The sequence below is a fragment of the Ambystoma mexicanum genome, chromosome 5p, assembly GCF_040938575.1.
Source record: "Ambystoma mexicanum isolate Mex_15411 chromosome 5p, UKY_AmexF1_1, whole genome shotgun sequence".
Taxonomy (NCBI): Eukaryota; Metazoa; Chordata; class Amphibia; order Caudata; family Ambystomatidae; genus Ambystoma; species Ambystoma mexicanum.
In genome coordinates this window covers 196,786,435-196,809,259 of record NC_090930.1, presented here as the reverse complement: position 1 = coordinate 196,809,259, position 22,825 = coordinate 196,786,435, and the positions used below count along the sequence as shown (strand labels likewise).

The 22,825-nt window shown below is 45.5% G+C and overlaps 1 protein-coding gene across 1 annotated transcript in view; it reads right to left on the bottom strand.

Annotated features, from left to right (window-relative positions):
• Nucleotides 1–12,587: 12,587 nt before the first annotated feature.
• Nucleotides 12,588–22,825, bottom strand: part of AMMECR1 (AMMECR nuclear protein 1) — a 935,552-nt gene continuing 925,314 nt past the window's right edge. Inside the window, exon 6 of the mRNA XM_069612614.1 lies at nucleotides 12,588–16,621. Coding sequence (XP_069468715.1) covers nucleotides 16,507–16,621 — 115 coding nt within the window. The 3' untranslated portion in view covers nucleotides 12,588–16,506. The remainder of the gene's footprint in view (nucleotides 16,622–22,825) is intronic.

Here is a 22,825-nt window from a genome sequence, read left to right as displayed (position 1 = left end):
GGAGAAAGCTCAATCTTAGGAGAGCCTCTGGCACCAGATAAATTCAGAATGCCATGTGACAGATCAACCTCAAAAAAAAAAAAAAAAAAAAAAAAAAAAAAAAAAAAAAAAAAAAATCGAAAAGCTTGTAGATGTTGAGCATTTTGAAATCTTGTCACCATCTGCAAAATAGGTTGAGCCCTCAACCTGGGAGGTGAAGCCTTCTGCTCCAATGAATTGCAGCTTTTGGGAATGTGTCACATGGAACTTCTTGAAGTTGAGGGGAGAAGCCCAGTTTATGGAGTGTGGGGCAGGTGCCGTTTAGATTTTGCAGAGCCTGTTCGGGAGAACGAGCTCTGAACAGCCAGTAGTGGTAGGGAAAGAGGTGAATCCCTCCCACCACCCCTTAGATTCACTTCCACCACCACTATCCTGCTTGGGATGTATAGGCACATGAAAGTAAACATCCTGAATATCGAGCAACACCATCCAACCCAGGAATAGGAGGGAATATAGCATCTAAGCATTTCTATGCAAATAGGACAAACATACTCGTCCTCCGCACTTAAGCGCTGTACTCCCAGCAGAGCAAACGCTTTCCTAGCAGGTCATATTCTTTTCATCCCTACCAGGTGGGATGACTGGATAAGCAGTTGCTTTAGATGTGGAAGGAGTCGCTTGTACCATTAGCCCTCAGGAGAAGGGTGTATGTAGAGAAAATCAGAATCAATAGTTCATGGTTTAGAGTGGCATCAGCTTCTGTCAATTTTCCAAGATAGTTTTTCTAAGTGCGGAATGGAAAGGCAGTACCAGTTCTTTGGGGGGGGGGGGGGGTAGTAGGGAGGACTTTTGTCCAGAATATATGCAAGGTTGTCCTGCACCACATCCTTAGCAGGACATCCCCCAACCCAAATACTCAGTGACCCTGTTCATCACTGTCCTGTATGCAACAGTAGAATGAGTAGCTGAGTTTGGTGAAGCAAATTCCACTTCTGGAGAAAATTCTAAACCACTGGCTTCCTTAAGGCAAGTAGCCAAGTTCTAATCGAGATTCCTCAGAAATTAGTTACTTGTGGACATTGGCCATGCCAAAACGTTCCTACCCTAAGGCTACATCATCTTCATCCTCTTCAAAAATGAATCCCAAAGGACTTCTAAATGTTTTTCTTCGACAACGGTTTAGAAGATGGATCAGAGGATTTAGTTGATGGCTTCGACGTCAAAGGAAGCATCAGGTGGCACAAATTATATTTAAAATACTAGAAGCAATGGATTCCAAAAAAACACACTGCCCCTGGTGATCAAATTAGAACAGAGACGCTTACTGGATTAGTAGACTAGATTCAGTGTTCCCAAGTGGGATGAACGGGGAATTGAACCTCCATTGCTACATCTAAATATCAAAGTGTCATAAATTGGACCTTGTATTTCCATATGAAGAATGAATTGTGTTTACATTATAGTATCTTCATAAATATCTGCAAGAGAACCTCAAACTGTACAGTATTCTAGATTGTTTATTTGATGTTCTAGATAACTATTACTTTGTTAGTATTAGTACTATAACAACTATTACTTTGTTAGTATTAGTACTATAACTAACTCATCTTTGTAACAGATTTGAGGTTAAAGACTATGGTTCAAGAGATGGTCATGAATATGCATCCATAAACATAGCAACCTACCATCACACCAAGTAGATTGTAAGGATTTCCAAATGTGAGATTATATTCCAATGAACATAAGGTGATGAACTGTTAATTAGGGAAACCTTTACACATTCCACTTGTTATCTTTGCATTTTATTGTTTACATTGTTGGGAGGATGCCATTGAGAAAGTTCAGCATATTAGGCTCTACAGGACTAGATTGTTCTAATAGCCATCGCGTTTGTGCATACATGCAGATTGTAGCGTTTTTATGGCCTTGGCACCATTTCACATACGAGACTGCTCTGTCTTATAGAGCTCTTGTGGGTAACAGTGTTTGACCCTGATAACTGTCGGGTGAGAATTATTTCAACATTCATACATGAAACCATTTGAGAAACATAGGGTGTATATAAAAAAGATACATGAATTAGGATTTTGCTTTAGTTTTTCTACAGGCGCCAGTGTTGCCCATGTTTTCTTGAGGGGGGAGAAAGGTATGTAGTGTTGTGAATTTTATTTGTTTGCTATGCCTTGCGAGTATTCAGAACGTGCGATTGCAGCAGGAAGAAGGGGTAAGTGCTGAGGCGTCTGAGCTTGTGGGTAAGCCATGGACGAAGTGTTGTTTGTGTTGGGTGCTCCACAGCTTGGGCCGCATGAGGTTTAAGTGCGAGTCTCCACAGCGGAGGGTTTGCAGATGCAGTGCTGTGAATATACAGGAGCTGGGAAGAATTGGAGTGGGAGGTCAAGGCCCGAAGATGCGCGAAGGACACAGATTCAGCAACTGTAGGATTAGCAGAGGAGAGAAGGAGGATGAGGAAAAGAGGAAAGTCTTGAGGAGTTTCCGGAATTTGACAAGATCCTGCTCAAGGCACAGGGGGAGGCTGTTCCAAAGGAGGGAGCCCACAGAAGTAAATGAGTGACCCCCTGCGCTCCGTTTAACAAAATACTTTACACACTAGTTTCCTGTGGCAGCTCCAAGTTAACTCTTTGGTAATTTGGTCGCGCTTTGTCCAGGAATATTTGTGTGCCACCACGCCCCGGACTCGCTTTCTTCGTTGCCCGCTCCCTCCCCGCACCCGCTTCCTGGTTCCACCTACCCCACCCCGATTGGTGCTTTTGTCCGCCTTGCGAGGTCTAGCGACCCACGTCTTCCCACGAGCCCCACTTCCATTCCTGTGGCAGCTCTTATGTAACTCTTTGGTAATTTGGCCGCGCCTTGTCCAGGAAGGCATATATGTGTGTGCCCCCAGGCCCTGGACCCGCTTTCCTCGTTGCCCGCTCCCTCCCCGCACCCGCTTCCTGGTTCCACCGACCTCCCACCTCCTGGTGCGCCCCCGTCTTGCCCGTTCTCCCACCCGCATCCCTTCCTGCTTCCTTGGCCCGCCCTCCTCCTTCCCCACCCACTGTGCCGTGATTGGCCCTGACAAGAGGACGCCCATTCATTACCAGTCCCCCTTGGGCAGCCCTCTTCCCGGCAGCCCGGCGGCTAAGGACCCAAGGCAAAGGACGCTTTTTTCAGTGACGGCTCCAAGGTGTTTCTGCAGGTATCAGCAGGAGCAGCAAGAAGCCAACAATAAGTAAGTGTGGCAAGGGCGGGGACAGAAGCAATTACTTCACGCCATACCACCCTACCATTCACCTGCCGAAAGCTAAACCACTGTAATCTCTTCCATCTGTAGTTAATGTGCATATTGAAGTGTCCCTAATCGCGTGCCCTGGTTTAACTGACTAGTGTCCCTAATAGCCTCTCTGTGAAAAGTTGATTTTAGAAGTGTGCCTGATTTCCTCTCTGTGAAAAGTTGAATTTAGAAGTGCGCCCAATAGCCTCTCTGTGAATAGTTGAATTTAGAAGTGCGCCCAATAGCCTCTCTGTGAATAGTTGAATTTAGAAGTGCACCCAATAGCCTCTATGAAAGCTGAATTTAGAAGTGCGCCCAATAGCCTCTGTGAAAAGTTGAATTTAGAAGTGTGCCCAATAACCTCTCTGTGTAAAGTTGATTTTAGAAGTGTGCCTAATTTCCTCTCTATGTTCCAGTTGAATTTAAAAGTGTACCTAATAGCGTGCCCTACTTGAATTTAGAACTGTACCCAATCACCTCTAGGTAAAGTTGAATTTAGAAGTGTGCCCAATATCCGCTCTGTGAAAAGTTGATTTTAGAAGTGTGCCCAACTTCCCCTCTGTGAAAAGTTGAATTTAGAAGTGTGCCCAATATCCTCTCTGCAGAAAGCTGAATTTAGAAGTGTGCCCAATATCCTCTCCGTGAAAAGTTGAATTTAGAAGTGTACCCAATATCCTCTCTGTGAAAGTTGAAGTTAGAAGTGTGCCTAATAGCCTCTCTGTGACAAATAGCGTTTAGAAGTGTCCCTAATATCCTCCCAGTGCAAACCTGAACCTAAAGTGTACCCAATAACCCCCCGTGCAAAGCTGAACTTAGAACTGTGTGTCTAATTGCCTGCCCTGGTTGAATCTAGAAATGTACCCAATAGCCTCTCTATGCAAGACTTTAATTTAGAAGTGTGCCTAACATTCTCTCTGAGTAAAGTTGATTTTAGAATTGTGCCTAATAGCCTCTCTGTGCAAAGTTGAATTTAGAACTGCACCTAATAGCGTGCCTGGTTGAAATGACTAGTATCCCTAATAACCTCTCTGTGCAAAGTTGATTTTAGAATTATGCCTAATACCCCGTCTGTGTAAAGTTGAACTGAGAAGTGTGCCTAATAGCGTGCCCTCGTTGAACTGACTAATGTCCCTAATAGTCTCTCTGCGCATAGTGCAATTTAGAAATGTACCTAATAGGGTGCCCTGGTGAAGTTAAAAGTGTGCCTAATAGCCGCTCTGTGCAAGACTTGCATTTAGAAGTGCGCCTAAATATCCCCTCTGTGTAAAGCTGAATTTAGAAATGTGCCTAATAACGTGCCCTAGCTGAATTCAGAAGTATCCCTAATACCCTGTCAGTGCAAATTAAACTTGAAAGTGTGCCTAATGTCCTGTGTACATAATATCCCTCTCTGTGCAATAGTGTGCCCATTAGCTTTGAGTTATTAGTTGAATATAGAAGCATCCCTAATATCCTACCTGTACAAAACTCAAATTTAGAAGTGGGCCTAATAGCGCCCCTTGCTTGAATCTAAAAGTGTGCCTAATAGCGTGCGCCCATTGAATTTATAACTACAATTAGAAAGCCCTCCCAACCTCCATTTAAAAGACCACCTAAAAGCATATCTGTGGCATTGCCACATTCAACTTCTCCCTAATAGCTTACCTGTATTCCAGCTCGCTAGAAGAAAGTCTACCCAACAGCATAACTGTGCTTTAGTTGCAACTAAATAGGCCACCTAACGGCATATACTAAGGTCTAGCTACACTTCAAAACGACCTAATATCTGAAGCCTAGTTACAACTAGTACATTAAAACCTAGAATTAGTGAATAATATCACCCTGCTTAGTGGAACCCTGAAACCAAGACCAATCTCACCCAGTGATATAGCTGAACTTATAAAGCCCAATAAAGTGTAAGTTGTATTTGAAACTACACCCAATAGCCCGTACTAACCATGAGTGCACCCATTTCACCAGGGTTGGCCGGAAATGACCACTGTGGACCGCCTCCACTCTGCGGTCTGCCTTGCCTCCCGTCCCCCCCTTCCCAAATCATCCCACCCTCCTTCACATCCTCTACCGTTCCCCTTTCCAAACACCAAGCCAGAGGGGCACGATGGCGAGCCAACCACCCTAAGACCACTGCTCCCCCGAACCCCACCACCGACCAACCTACGTTGATCATGCCCGCTCCCCTCACTATCATACCGGGCACACCCCGCCCTGCAACCATCCACGGGGGGGTGCCCGGTATGATCCCACTAACCCCCTCCATCATCCCCCACCCTAAAAACTGCACGCCTAGCCCTAGCAAGAACAGAAGCCTCATCCCTCTCCCCCTCAGACCCCCCTCTACCCTCTCTCACACACCAATCGCAACAAAGACACTAAAGAGGAAACGTACCTGGTCCCCCTCAATCTCACAGCACTCATCGCCTCCCCTGTCTCGACCCTCCACCTCATTCCCCCAATCACCACATCCCCCCTTGCTTCACCCTTCCTGAAACCCCTCTCCCTCGTTTTCTCACCAACCACAACTTAAACTCCTAACCGCCCACACCCCACCTTCAAATCCCCCATGCCAAACCCAATCACCCTAACACACGCATCCATCCACTCCCACCTGAAACCTGCCAACTTTTCTGCTCGCCCACTTTTCCCACCGATCATCAACCACCCCACCCCTCTCGTTTCCACACGCTCTCCCCCAAACCTCCTCCGCTGCAGCTCCAACACCAACCTCACCTACCGAAGTGACTTGCATCCTATTCAATGCCCGATCCGTAGCAAAAAACAGACAGCATCTTTGACCTCCTCGCCTCTGACAAACCAGACCTGGTTTTCATCACCCAAACTTTGTTCTCCGACGACTTTGCCCCAATCGCCAATGAAGCCTTCCCCCGTGACTACTCCATCCCACTGAACCGACCCTCTAAGTCTCACTTGCACGCCTCAATCATCGACAATCAACCTTCCATTCCGTCCTGCGAATCACTCCTCGTTAAACTATCCCTCTCCCCGTCGTTCTCACACAGTTTCCCAATAATCTACAACCCCCCTGGCTACGATAGACAATTCTCAAACAACCTCTGTGACTATCGCCACCTTTCAACTAAACCATCCCAACCTCACCCTTCTTGGAGACTTCAACATATGGCTCGACATCCCCACCAACCCTATGACTCTCTCTGGTTGACGGTCTAGACGCGATTAACCTCCAACCCCACATAAACGGCCCGACTCACTATAAAGGACACACTCTTGATGCCATCTTTAGCTCCCACAACCGGATACATCTAAACCCCCCCCACCCCTATCATCTGGTCCGATCACTTCATTGTTTCTTTCGCCATTCGCTCACCCGACCCACTTCCCGTACTCGAACCTGAACCTCCGAAACTACGCAAATGCTGGAAAAAATTCATAATCGTTCCAGACCTAGCCGACGCACTCCTCCACCTACCTGCCAACCCAATGAACTAACCCCCGACACCCTCGACTCATGGCTCAATGCCTCACTAATGCGGCTCACACCCTCATGCAAACCATCAGCCCGCCGTGGCATCTTTCCTAGATGATTTGAAGACCACTAAACAACTATATAAATACGTAGAACGCAAATGGCAGAAAGACAAAACCCAAGACAGCAGAGCCACCTTGGCCCGACACCTTCATCAGTACAAGGCCGAAATACTAAAAGCAAAAAAAGCCCACTACAACTCCCGAATCCTAAACTGCAAAAACCCAGCAAAGAACTTCACAAAATCAATGAATTCACCAAACCGGCATGCACTACCACCGTCCCGACCCCCTCACAATCACTGTGCGACTCAATTTCTCTCCACTTTCACGCCACGGCTCTTGAAAGAACAAATGCGCTAACCACCAAACTGGCTCTTACATCCACCAGGCAACCCTCCCCCCATACCGGCCAACCCACCGCCTACAAGCACTGCACAACCAACGTTTGACTCCTTTAGTCCAATATCACCCGACCAATTTCTCAAACTTCTCTCTGCCCGCAAACCATCCGGCTCTCCGCTAGACCCTTGCCCAGCCACAGAAATTTTCGCTTCTACCTGCGCAGGAAAACACGCAAGATCCATCATAAATGACTCCCTTTCCTCAGGTATTTTTCCCGATGCATTCAAAACAGTTCATGTCAAACCTCTAATAAAAAACCTTCCCTCGACCCGCTCGAGCCCAAAAACTACCGCCCCATCTCAAACACCAGGTTCCTTGCCAAACTCATTGACCAAACCGCCTAAACCCAACTAAATGCCTTTGTCGAAGCTAACAATCTCCTTGACCCTGCACAATCAGGTTTCAGAGCCTGGCACGGAACCAAAACCACCCTAACCTCAATCTGAGATGACCTCAAAATCCACATACTTCCCGGTACTTTTCACATATTACACCTGGATAAATCCTGCCAGAACGAACACATACTCTTGATCTCTCAACCACCACTAAGAATCAGCTATTACACGAATTCCACACCAGCTGCACACATATCCGGGGCTCACATGCACCTTTGACACACTCTACTGACTTGAGCTTCGGTTCCCAAGGGCGTTCAACCTACCAGCGCCTTCAGACCATATCAATGGTATATAAGGCGCTATATAAATGCAAAGTAACATAACCTAACTAGTTGGTGCCAGAAGAGAGAAGAGGCCTAGAGGGAGAGTATTTAGCAAGATAGAATTGAAGATTGTGCGGTCCCTGGGCCCAGACAGTCTTGTGGATGATGCAGAGGGATTTGAATGTAATCTGTGCAGCAACCAGGAGCCAGTGAAGACTTTGTGCAGAAGAGATGCAGTCCCTGGGCTTAAGGCCAAAGGTAAGTCTAGCTGTCCTATTCTGAATAAGCTGAAGGGGTCGCAGAGTGGAAGAAGGAAGATTCAAGAGAAGGCTGTTACAGTGGTCAGGACTAGAGAGAACCAGGGATTGAGTTACACTGAGCCTCAGAGGGAAAGTGAGAAAAGGTAGAATTAGTTTGAAAAGGAAGAGCTGTTGGGTGGACTTCTTGGCAATGTCCTGAGTGCGGGAGAGGAAGGAGAGAGAAGTCCAAGATGACTCCAAGGTTTCTGGCTTCAGTTGAAGGCACAGGGGAAGAGCCCATGGAGGAAGGACCATAGTGAGGGGAAGGAGGAGGGAGCAAGGGTCCCAATGGGAAGCATCTCAGTTTTACAGGCCTTGAGGCAGGGATCATTGGAGGTGCACTAGGACCAGATGGCAGATTGACAGGGATGATGGAAGGTGCAAGAGGCTCAGCAGGTAGTCTGAAAAAGAGCTGTGTCTCGTCTGTGTAATACTGGAAGTTGGAGGAGAAAGAGGAGATGAGGCATGCAAGCAGAGCAAGGTAGATGTTAAAGTGCCAGGGGTAGAGTATCTATCTCTGGGGGACACCACAGGTGGAGGTGGGAGAGGAGAAGCGGCCCAGGATGACTTGGGAAGAGCAGTTAGGGATTAAAGGACAGCAAATCTAGTGCCCGTTCCGAGATACCAAGTGTATCGTGGAGCCTTTGTATGAGGATGGAATAGTTAACTGTCGAATGCAGAAGGATAAGGACAGCTGGGGAGTTGGAGTCCAAAGATGCGAGCAGTTCTTCACGGGTGTTCAGAAGAGCAGTTTGCGCCTTTACGTGCTCGGAATTCAGATTGATGGTCATGGAGGACACCAAGTTCAGTGTGAGAGTTGGGGCAGGGCCAATTTCTCAAGTAGCTTCCCCAGGAAGGGGTGATGGAGATGGGGCGGATTATGAACTTCTATTTTGTAAATCTTGTAAGTGAAGAGAAACAAAGTGTATCACTAATGTCCGTCTAATTTACAGATAACTTGTAGATGGTGTTTAACATGTCTCTGAGATGCTCTCCATTTCAACTAGATAACAGTTATGAGATTAGCACGATTTGTGAGGTCTTCAGTTACACATTATTTGATCTTATTGGTATTTCTGGAGACTATGATTTAACCATCTGCTATACTTTATTGCAGTATAATGCCCTGAAGATGGACTTGTTTGGCATGTATTGGCGTAGCACAGTCAGCTTTGTTAAGGATTGAAGGGGTGTGAAGACTTCAATAAAATAATGTTTTATCCTTTTGGCAAAGGAGTAAAGAATGTTAATTTCTTATGAGGGAAGATATACAAAAGTTGAAGTGTAGAACCCGTTTTAAAGGGTTGCAAGCAGAACCTTGGGAGGTTCCCCAGGTCTTTGATTGGTTTAATGTTTCCACTAATGTGCATGTGGAGTGCGCCAAAGATTATCGAATTTTTATCAACTGAACATTCTGCCAGAAGGACAGAAAAGTAAACTCGCTATTTATTTGTTGCAGAGTCCTTTTCTACAGAAAATACAAAAGAAAAGCTTTAATGTTGCAGTATGCAAAAGGTACATTAGGGAATGTCCATCGGCACACCTAATCTCACAGCCAGCCTCTCTCCAACTGCCATTCAAGGAACATTCAGAAGGCTGCAGTCACACCACATTCCACTCTCAGAACTCTCATGACATCACATTCATGCAAAGCAGACGAGGCAGGAAGAGAGCACATTAAAAACACATCTTCCTTATGAGAAGAATCTGAAACGGAAAAATATATGACCACCAGTTACAAATCCACCACCTCTACATGGGCCCTGGGTGTCATCTATCCTCCACAGTGAATCTGGTGAACACTCACACCAGGGTATTCCCAAGCCATTCCGCCGCTGGGCGACACTTCCCAGCCATGTGTCACACCACCCAGAGACCACACCCTCAGTGCATCACAAAACACCAAACCCTGAGACCCCCTCAAATTACAAAAATGTAAGCGGTGACAACATTCCAACAGGAAAACAAAAATATTATCACAAATCTCTCAAAAACACTTAACCATTCGAATACAAAATTACTGTCCAGTAACCACCCTTAAGACAGCAAGCACCTCACATACAACTGAAACATACTCAGCAACTGACCCTGCACTTAACTCCAAAGATCTCTGCAAGGCCTTCGACACTTCACACATCCACAGAGTGTAAAAACCTCATGTGACCCCATCACCTGGCGCACTCGCTTGATTGCAGCATTCTCACAAATGGTGTTCAACACCACCTGCAACTGAACATAGGCGTCCAACACCATAGAGCGGCAAGAAGGCAGTGTTCCCACAATTCCAATAGTCACCTCACTATGGCAAGCACTCGCCTACATCACAACACTACTGCCCCCACCTGCACTCATTTGCTAGACCACGACCCCAGTTTAGACATCCGTTTTGTCAAATGGTCTCATACGTTCAACACATGTAACATACATTGGCAAGAACTCATTGCCACCCAAAAAGAAAAAAAGGCATTCACAGGATATGGTAAATATTTAAACTTGCTCCTGTGGGGAAAAACATGGTTGCATAACTCTTAACATGGTGCTCAATATAATCTTCATTTAACTTTGTATCATCCTACAACTCAAAGTACACGATGGGCATCCTCACACATCACATGCACATCCAATAGAGGCCTCTCCCCACAAATAAATGACATGCAGAAGTGTCCCAGGCAAATAAACCTCTGTCCCCATTACTGTAACTAGCAAGCCTCCATAATGTTTGCCCCAACACTTGCTAAAGTTGCTACTCCTGAGGATCTTTATACCCCATAACATACTTGCGACTGTTTCATTGAGCACATCCAGAAGTTCCTTCCTCGGTTGCATTTAAACTGCCTTGATAACTTGATCCCACAAGAGTAATCTCCCCCCTTGTGCCTTTATAAACGGTACCTGTAATCGTTCTCGGTTCAGGTCCTCCCAAACATATCCGGTAGGGATCTTCTTACTAGTCACTGTGGAGGGCATTTTATGCTGCCGTTATCCCCTGTAGAATAATGTCCATACTTTTACTCAAGACCACTGAAACCTTTAAAACCAACCACCATCGCACCCCTCCCGCACCTAAAAATTCATTGTTTTCGGAAGTTTGCTTTTTCCAAACCCATGAGTTCAAAAAAGGAGGCACACTACAAACTTTTTACTGTATGTGAGCTTATATTGACGCCGCAGACATCAAACTTCAGTTGCGGCCGCAGAAGGAACCCTGCAGCTCCATCAGCATACCAGCGTGTATACGCAACTCAAGATCGATGTTCAACACCAAGGAAACTCCTGGCTCTACACAGCAGACTCAACTAGCACGTGATGTGTTGAAACCGTGCTGACCACAGCAGACAAATGGTAAGTTTTCGCATGGAAGTTCCATTTTCTGCCTTCTCCTGTTGAACTCTCTCATCACTAATTGTACACCTTGAACAAGATGCAACAGTTTCGCTCACAGGTTGGGGATCCCACCACGATTCTTCTTACCCTCCTCCCAGAGGGGTACACTGTGCTCATGGCAAGCATAGCGACAACTTTTCACAGAGCCAAAAATTTTCAGTAACGAGTAAACCAGCTTCTCTCAGGTATCGCTTTCAACACGGCCATGAGATTGCCTTACCCGGGTCCTTAGAAACAGATGACCATACTGTGCACAGGTAGCACACTTGGCTGTCCGCTCCTCCCAATGGGAAATGTGTTCATCATAAAATGAAACAGCATCAGCATCATGGAAACTTCAAGGTCACCTCAGCTCTCTAGCTGAAAAGATACTTCAGACAAGAATACAGTACTAATGCCATTTCGTATTGAGACTGGTAACTTCTACAGGGAGGGTACTTCTCTTCAGTTCTGTTTGGTGGATGTCCCCAGGATCCCCACCTCCCCCCAGCATAGCACAGGTTCATCAAACAGGTAAGGGGTGGGTTCGCCTCGTCACCATTGTTGCAAAGTGGCCTTTTCACTAAGAGATGAACAAGAGCCGCTAGTACATAAGGAAAGCTTTTTTAATGTTGCAGTACACAATAAGAAAGTCCCAAAGGTACACAGGGCAAGACTCTGGTACATTAAGGTGTATTCACTCGTGCACGTTCTCGCCAAGCCAGCCTCTCCTATCTGTCATGCAAGAAACATTAAGCAGGCAGCACTCTCATCACATTCCACTCTCAGAAATCTCATGACATCACATTCAAGCAAAGCGACAAGACAGGAAGAAAGTACATTACAACAGTATCTTAAGTGGGAATCTAGATGGGGGGGAAGGGGGTATTGGTTTGATTTTTCCAGTTCAAACTGAAAAAAGTTGCAATAGGTTTCAGGTTTAAGCAATTGGTCGAAGTGTTACATGCACCTGGCAAGGTAGAGGTTAGCAGGCGTTAGGTGTCACACATCAGTTGCACATTTTAACATGACACATTTTTCTAAAAAGAAAGTTTCCAATTTTAAGTCGTCACTTACAAGTGATATACAAAATAAACGGAGACAATGGTTTGAAATAAGAAAAGCACTGTTTCAACATGTCTTTTCCTTATTTTATTGGGTAAATGATTTAAAAAGGTATTAACAATAGTGTTAAAACTACTACAATATCTTTCCACAGCCATCTCACAGATCCACAGATACCCTTCTATTTTTTTTGCCTTTCTTCATTTTTGCCTTTTTTGCCCTACTTATAAAATGCCCATTTTAACAGTTTTGTCAAACAAATATCAGTTAAATGCATAGGGGGAATAGGATCTAGTTATAATGGGAGGGGAGGTAATTTTTGGTGACATAATTGTAATCAATATTCAAGTAAAGAAAAAGAAAATAGTGGCTGACAAGCTACTCCAGGCAGCTGTAGATCCATTTAATGTATCACCACTGCATTGTCGATTTCTCATTGTGCTGGTGACCAATTTAAAGTAGTTCTTATTTTATAACGTATAAAACACTAAAATAACTTAGATACTAGATCCAAATATTCTGAAAAGAATTAACTTTGATATACAAAAACAGTCATATATATGTTATTACAAAAGAGTTGAACAAAGGTTTTCAGTGCGGTTGTGTACCAGTGCATCCACTGGATCCAGCACAAAGTAAGAGATTGTATTCTCTGAAACAGTTTAATAAAAAACGAGGAAACCATATCTTTGTATATAAAGAATCATTGCTGGTCTCAAGAATGAATGTAACAAGAAACCCTTAATTCTGAGAGGCACACATTAGGATTTCTTTTTTTTTTAAAAAACAAAATGAAAAGTTTCCTGTTCATTTAAACAGAGCATGGACTCATTCCAACTCTTCAAATAAACTTAATTCAATTAACATCACTAGCAAAAAATCAGTTAGAAACTGTACAAAAATAAAAAAGTTAACACATTTAATCCTGCAGGATTTTTGTAAGGAACAGAAGGCAGGCTTTTAGAGCAGCATTTGGGCATGGCTGGAGGCTTCTTTGGTTCGATCTAACACACAAAAAAGATGTAACCTACTCCAGACATTTTAAAACCACCTGCACATTTCAAGACAAAAAGGGGCATATAGACAAGCTTCAGGTGTGCAACGTTATCCATGACTTGATTTTTCCACTAAAACAGGAAAGCAAACATATTGCAAGTTTATAGTCCGCTATTAATACAACATTATTCTGTAACATAGAAGAGATACTGACACAAGACTGATCAGTATTTTTTAATGACAATTACTCAGTTTAAGTTCTAGGTTTCCAGATTTTCCACGGTTGTAGAATAAAATGTTAGTGCAACAATTAAAAATATGTATTCTTAAATTGGGGAAAAGGGCAAAATGATAAATAGGTGATAAGTCTAAAATATTACATTAAAAAAAGGAACTAAACAGTTTTCTGATTTGATCAATAAAATAAAAAATGTTCCCATGGGAAATATAATAAAAATCAAGAGGTTTACAATTCTACCTCTACATTGAAATATGTGCCAATTACAATTAATAGTGTTACGTAAGCATAACACATTTTAAGTTCAAAATGTCACCAATTATATCTGAGTAATTTATGTATAGTTTGCATAAATAAAACCAAAATTGAAGTCATAATAAAAATCTTCCAAGTTGTGCCAAACGTGTTTTCCGGAAACCTATTAAAAAAAATTGAATAGCTTTTAGCTATTCAATCCAACAAATACATTATTTCACTACAAGCACACCTTTTTAGTTTGTATACTCCCCTTTGAACATTATAATTAATGAACTACTGAAAGAAAAACAAATGCATTGTGCATTATTATGTTGTGTACAAAAGGAGACAAAGGTATCCGCTTCCCACCACCCCCTCCCCCCCAAGCCATGGTGGAAATATTGCTGACCTCGTCCTTGTCAAACCTGCAGGATTGTAATTCCATCAGTATATCATTATTACACTGGTAAGAAACATCTGTATAACATCTGCATATATCGAGGCTTATTAAAAAATGTGATATGATTTTCGAGTCCGCATGACCAGTCACGTGACCTGCCCAAGGATGATTAGCACCTTTAAATATATTTATAATAGATTTTCGTTAAAAAAAAATTCTACGGAAAAATTCACTCATTCTATAGAATGAGAGAGTAACGAGATGAATAAGGTGGGGTTGTGTGACAATATTGGTGGCTTTCTGAAATGTATTCTTGCAGCACACATTGTGCTTAAAAAGGAGCAGAAATTATCAGCCAAGTATTCCAATAGATTTAGGTGTTGCTCTACAAGGCAGATAGAAAGCCAAATGAACACATTTCAAAACCAAACAAGGAGACCGTCAACCAAACCATTTGCAGATTGGCTTTAGATAAATTTTTGCAAAACCTGCTCATGTACTTGGCTGTTAAATGTTCAGGCCCTGTGTTTGCTTTAAGGCATCACAACGGATATCAAATTTACTCGGGCAACTAATACTGTGGATGAAGGAATCCTGTGACCTACAATTCATAAAATGAAGAGTTGGAAATTTCTTCAAGTTATGTGCAACTTGAATGCCAATGAAAATCAACAAGCAGCCAACCATTCAGTAAAGCACTGATCGGGAAAAACATTGGTAAAGATAATGTAGAATATAGGCACCATTTCTAGGTTCCATTCTTCTAAACTGATAGTTACTTCATTATGAAAACATGAACAAACATGTTATCTCTACGAATGTTATATAGTGTGTGCAACAATGGCACTATACCAGATATTTTTTTATGAACTGGTAGAAATCCCACTGAGGAAATGAACAACTTATCTTTTAACACGAATTGTGCAAGTAAGTTCCAACTATTGCCCCAAGCCTCCCGTCTTACTGATGGAAGCTTACATGATGGAAGCAGGGGTTTTAGTGCAATGGGTGATGCAATGTAGGAAGTACAAATGAGTTGAGGGAGAGAACATGTATAGTCTATTTGGGGATTCCCTCAAAACAGAAGTTATGCATACTGACTAGGCAAACGTTTTTGCTGGTCATTAGAACAGCTTGCTTGATCAGATTTCTTCATTTGAATGAGCAGATGAACTATTTTAAGCACCCCAATGCACACTAAAAGGTAGTTTTGGAATAAACATTACTGCATTTGTGAAAGGGTTTTCTTGTTCCTGGTACAATTCTGCATGATATGCAAAGGAATTCTTTAGCTCCAAAATCTAGGGTTGTGTGGCGGGTCAGTTATCACCCTTTGCTGGTTAGTCTGCAACTTAAAAAATAAAGTTGTTTGTGTTATACTTCTCTGGCCATTGTCCCAATACTAGTGGTACACTTATGGTCTATACAATTTAAGTGATTGGACTGGATGTGATTTTTATCTTATTGGTTTAGCATGCTAAACGGTACTAATGCAAAATAGACTGCATGATTAGAAATCTCTGCCTAGGCAAGTGCTAAACTGGAGGGGTTACCCTACTGAATATAGATGGAATTGGCTGTGTATCCGAGAGCTAGGTTTCAGCTAACTACACATGGCGTAATATCCTCACTGAGGATCTGACCATGCGACCAGCATAATCACTTGACTGATATGTTTCACTATCCTACACAATTCCTAATAAATGACACAGTCGCATCTGCCTTGCACAGGAAACAATGTCCCAATGAGAAACTTCACATCCTTCCTAAACTCTTCCTTCTATCCACAGTCATAGTAACCCCCGAATTATGTAATTCAAGGTTATTGAAATTGAGGTGCAATTAAAATGATGGAAGAAAAAGGGATTATATGCTGCAAAAAACTAACTTCAGTAAAAAATTGGCGTCTTACTGCAGCTTTCCCATCCGTTGCCCTGATTAGCTCACCAAATATCAGATGAGCAGTTTCAAGACAACGGAAACTATCATCATAAAATTGTACAGTAATAGAGATAGCTAGACCAAGAGGGGGCTGGGTCTCCTGGGAAGAGGTCTGCAGAAAGGTCCAGTGACTGGTCATGCGGCTCAGTGTCAGGAATAATGGTTGTATGGTGGAAGAGGGTGCCCAATGCCATTTTGAAAGTGATGATGCTGACGATGAGCAAGGTACTCGGCATAACTCATAGTCATCTTCTCACTGCGGTACCTATATCAAAACAAAAAATAAATGTCAATATTTCTTCACAACATACTTTAGAATGCAATTTCTCAAAGGCAATTTCCCTGCAAAAAGGCTTATTACACATCTTATAAAATGTTTGATTTAAAAACTATACATGCATAGATTGTGATGAAGAGAAAATTCAACCTTGCAAATTGCCAAAATTCGATTTTACAGTTGAAACAATTATAGCATGCAGTGCTTTAAGACTTGCAGTCTGAGTGGTTCTCCACAAAAATTCAGGTTATGCACAAATGAGTTACCCACCTGCTACATCAGATACACAAAGCATTTTGGTGCAGATTGTGTAGTTTCTTAGAATACACCATTAGGCAGGGCAAGGGATGGTAGGATGCTATAGCATAACAAGTCAGCAAAGTACCAAACAAACTGTGCAAAAAGGAAACCAGGTCAAATATGAAGAGCATGACAAATACCTGGTTCGAAACAGCAGTTTAAATGTGAAAGGAGTGGGAAAGGTCTTTCTATGCAGATGTGTAATTTTAAGGTCATATTGAGTAGAAATCTGAAGATTACATATCCTACGGGTCGGCATTTAGCAAACTAATGTTTAGATGAGGTAATAGTGTGTGTGACCTTCAGTTAGTGCAGTGGTTTCCAAAATATGAATGCTCAGCCTACTCTATCGACATAATGCAAAACTCAAATGTGCCTCGATTTTCTATCAGTTATTGTCCTGCCAATTTGAAAGCCTTGTTCCCCCCGGAAATCCTACTGGCCCCCTCATGGAGGTCTGTCCCATTGTTTGAAAACCACTGAGATAGTGTAACTGAAGCATTTGGGAAGTATTAAATGTGGGAATGCATTAAAATAAATGAAAGCCCATGGTGGTTGTTTATTAGTTCCATCTCATCGTTAATATTCCGGAAAACTATAAGGTGTACATCTATTGTGGTTTTGAGAACAGCTTTAAACAAGTATGTGAAACCGCAGTAATTGCAACAAAATGATGCTATTATAAAGAGTGGTGTTCCCTAAATTCATAATCTTGACTTTTAGATTGCTCCTGATCTGTAGTAGAAACACATTGGCCCTCATTACGACCCTTGCGGAAATCGGAAAACGATGGCGGAAATGCAATACCGCCATCGAATAGCGCTCGGTGCGACTATGACCCGTCACCGCAAAGTACGAAGCCATTAGCGACACCGTAGTGAACGCCAACGCTAACTGCACCAAGCACGCGCGCGCGCGCCATGCGAAACCGCAAACACCACCATGGCGCAACGGTACGCCAATTCCGACCCTAGCGGACATGTACCTAACGCCATCAGGCATGGCGTAATGTACCATTCCGCCATGGTGAGAAGTACGGCATCGCGAATCAACCGTAAACGGCCCCACTGAGTGCCTGTACAGCGCTCCCTGCCCACAAAGTACAACTCCCCGTAGGTGCAATGAAGCCACAATGCAACCATTGAAATGTACAAGTCACCCATGCATGGCAACGAACAAAAGAAACACAAGAGGGGCCAATGGGAGCTGCAGGGCACAGATGGCACGAACACAGAAGCCATCCCAATGGACATGACCACAGTCCCCCACCAAGAAACGCACGCAAACACAGGCACCTGTGACCAGCCATATTCCGAGAATCACATCATTCCACCAGTCCACCTGGCTGACCGGCATCTGTTACACAAAACCCAATCCCCCGCCCCTGAGCATGACAACATTCAAACTGTCATATTGGCAGCCCCCATCCCTGACCTCACGGGCTTAGTAGGCAAACGCGCCCAGTACAGTACCACGCAACTAAACTCCGAAGCTGGAACCCAATGCAGATCTCCTCACAATACATCGCCCCCCAAATAGGCATATGCCACATCACTTGCAAAGAAAAACGCTACACGGGCCAAATCAGAATAGAAATTTAATGCACATCAAAGTCACCAAGCCCATACAGCCATCAGGCCATGAACTCCTAAACACCAATCACCATTGTGGGCTGCATCCGCAAGAAATGACCAGCCACTACTTGTGTGTCGTCCTGTTCCCTCATGGTACACAGAGCCACATTCACGTACGAAAAGGCAACATGGAAGCGCACAGAACCGCAGGGCCGTCCCAATGGGGAGGCACTAGTCCAGCCGAAAGGCCGAAATGTTGCTCCGAGCCACCAGTACAGCGTAAGGGCATGTGGGCCATTGGCGATCGTCCCATAAGATCGTAATGCTGCTCCACTGATTAACACGAAGCAGCAGGTGTCGGGAGTAAAAGCCATCTGCAGGAGTGGCATACAGATGGCAGTGGCAAAAGGGGAGGAGATACCTGTCAACCAAAAGAAAAAGAACAGAATGGCCATCAGAACTACATTCCAACAACTCACTTCAATGATCACACGAAATCCACAGCCATATGCATGCTAGCCCACTCCAAAGGATCATCACCACCCCAAAACCACTTGCGACTCCTAACCATCTATATCGAGGTGCAAACACCATCACAAACGAGTGTACCTGTGCATGCGTCTGTCAAAACAGAAGCCATCAGATGGGAATGTTAATGTGCATGGACACAAGTGTCTGAGGGCGTGTCGAGACAGGGAGGGCTCAACAAGGCCAGATAGACGATGGTCCCACCATGGCAGCCCTGCATCACATAGCGTAGGGGAGGCGGATAGATCCCAAGAAGCCCTGTACATGGCAAACTCTGTATCAAATCACCTGCCCATGCATCCATTCATCATTCCCTCATCCCGGAATCAAAACGCCTGAATAATTACTCACATAACATTAGAAACATCCATTGAGTCTGTGCGTTATGCAGCCTGCAAAATCCACAGTGCCCCAGCCCGTAATTCCAGTGTTGTGAAGTAACATGTATCTGGGAACGGCCGGCCTCATCGCCCACGTAGCAAATGCGCATCCCAAACTATTCATATCAATCATTGCTTCCTCGCCATGGGCCCTGTCTCAAGGACATTGAACAACAGAACGTTATATTTGCAGTCAGACCTGTGGGCATCTCCTCGCCGCTAGCTGGAAACCGAAAGCGCCGCCCTTGGAATTCCACATTTGCAACATCACGCCGAAAAGGCATCTGTGGCCGTTTGAAATCACTAATTATTCCATCGAGTGCGGCTGTGTGTGAAAATGGCAACTGCCTTCACCCACAAATGGGACGCCCCGCCCGTCATTGCAACTCGGTAAAGTGATGCATGAGGGCCCACCGTTACTCGAGTACTACGTTCCACTGACCCTTCACAAGTCTGTTCGCGACTGCACAGATAGTATGTGCAACAATGGGACCACAGCAGAATGAACATGTCAACCAATGTCACACGGCCATCGGGTACAAATACATGATTGCAATAGCAAGATGCCATTCCCAGATTTGCAGCGTTGTGCGCGGGACGTGCTCGGCCAAAGGGGAGAGCAGCTTGCACAGGTGGAATTAATCACCACAGGTGGAGGCCATACAGCCTGAAATCACATAAATTGCACAGCCAGTCTCCTCCCACAACCACACCGAAATGCTACCGGCAGGACTCGCGATGTTGGCCCTGGGGGACCTGATAGCACTGCAAGTACTCCAACTCCAAGAAGAAGACGAACACCAACTGCAACCGGCCGCACGAAGGAGACGCAGGAGGAGGAGGAGGGCAAGGCAGGGCCAGCAAGGGCCGCCAGCACAGCCACTACCACCACGCAGGCAGCCCGCAATCCCACGCCTCCGAGCACATCCGTTCAACCTCACTGATGAGCAGATCCACACCCTCTACCGTCTGGACCGGGACACCATAGCCGCCATTGTGGACATGACACAGGCTGACCTTGTCAGCATGATAGATAGCCCAACCGCCATCCCACCCCTACTGAAGGTGGTGTCTGTACTCCACTTCCTGGCCACAGGCACCTACCAGCACACAGTCGGACAGTTGCATGGCATTTCTCAGCCACTGTTCTCACGGACACTATTGCAAGTGCTCGATGCCCTCCTGCAGCACGCAGACGACTACATCTCTCTACCACGCTCGGAGCAGGAAATTACCAACACAAAAGTGGGATTCCATGCACTTGCCGGCATACCGGGTTGCATTGGTGGCATCGACTGCACCCATGTGGAATTGGTCGTCCCACATGCAATGGAGGCCCAGTACCGCAACAGAAAACAATTTCATTCCCTGAATGTACAAATGGTGTGTGACTCCAACAGGATCATTACACATTGTTGTGCCCGATTCCCTGGATCTACCCATGATTCTATGGTCTTGAGGAACTCTACAATACCACGCTACATGGAGCGACACGCAGGGAACAGATCCTGGCTACTCGGTGAGTCATTACATGCATGATTATGTGGGGAATGTGATTTGGCAATGACCTGGCAGGAAGGGGGGGGGGGTGTGCGTACGTAGCAATGGCATTCCACATCATAGGTTTCTCGTCCACATACAGGTGATGCTGGATATCCACTGAAGAGATGGCTCCTCACACCAGTCCGGAACCCACGGGACCAGCATGAGGAGGACTACAACCATGCCCACTCACGTACCCGTGTAGTCATTGAACAGGCATTCGGCCTACTGAAGACTCGTTTCCGCTGCCTCAGCAGGTCTGGCGGGGCACTCCTGTACCGCCATGAGAAGGTTGCAAAGATGGTGATGGCATGTGTCATGCTCCACAACATGTGCGTACGTAGAAATGTGCCCATGCCCCCTGACGCAGAACTGCAAGCACCTGATGATGGTCATGATGAGGGTGGGGATGTGGCAGCACCTCATGGAGTCTGCGAGGCACCGGAGGCCCGTGACATTCGTCAGCATCTCATTGATGTATGCTTCTAGCACTCACGCCTGGTGGCTGATACATGGACACGGGACTCGTGGCACTGTGCGTGTCTGGGACATGCACAATATGGACTGTACGCCTATGATGGCCTAGTACACAAAAATCAATGTCCACACATCTCATTGGTTGATCGTGCACTTTATATGGCATATGTGATGTCATGTTGAACACCCTATCGACCCGCCACCCAAGTGAGCCCAACACACCCCCTCCACCCTCCTACCTCCCCCCCGAACCCCAGTGTCCAAAGATGCTCATTGTCAGTGGGCTGTCGCTATTGCAAGCCCCCTCTGCGGGTATCAGGGGCACCCCTGCCTGTGGAGCGCAGGTTCCTTCCAGATCTACGTTGGGGGCTGCCCTGGACGGAACTTGCAACGGATGATGTGTCTGCCTGCTCACGTCCATGCATGTCCCTAAGGGTTTGCGAGAGCTCAGTGAGCACACGGCGCACTGCGGCAAGTTCGGCACATACGTCTTTGGACGTCGCATGCAGTTCCCCCCTCAGGCTCTCGGTGCTTCTCTCCATTTGGACTCTCAGGCTCTCGGTGCTACTCTCCATTTGTGCCCTTAGCGTCTCTGTGCCTCTCTCCATTTCTGCCCTAAGTGTCTCAGTTGACGTTTCTATGTCTGCCTTAGTGCCCCCACATTCATCGGCATGGTCCTTGAGGAGCGTGGCCATTTGCTGCTGTTGCACGATTAACTTGTCGAGGGACTGTTGCCTCTGCTGGGCCATGCCCATTTGCGGGGGTGTCACAGAGGGGCTGTTGTCCTCATGTTGCCTTGCCACAGGGCTTGTGGGGGATGGCCAGTCGTTGTCTTGTGGGTGCCCCTGCGTGGTATCCTCATGTTGTACGGGATGGGACAGACAGGGGGATTGGGACAGGTCATGGATGGATCTGACTTCGACATCCCCGTTTTCTGTGTCGGAGCATGCTGCCATCAATGGGGTGTCACCTATGGTGCTGCTGCCACCAGAGGCAGTGCCTTCTGTGGCATCCATTGGGGGGACCTGTGGTGGTGGTGTTGTGGGCATGCTGGCTGCTGGGGTGCCTGTTGATGTTCCCTCCTCTGTGCTGCCACCTGATTTGTGCTGCTGCCGTGTCTTGATGCGTGCAGCTGAGGTGGAGGGTCTCTGGCCGTTGGTCTTGGCCCTCTTTGCAGGTGTGCTGGTAGGGGTGTCCTGTAGCTCGTCGTTTGGATCGGACCCTGTGGTGGAGTAAAGGAGGGCGAGGGTTAATGATGGGTCTGTGGGAATTGGAATGGCATTGTATCACATGCTCTGGGGTGGTACCTGAGGGTGATTTGGGTCGGGTCCTTGGAGGTGCTTTGATTTGTGTGTGGAGTGAGGGTGCAGTTGTTTGGCAGCCTGCAGTTA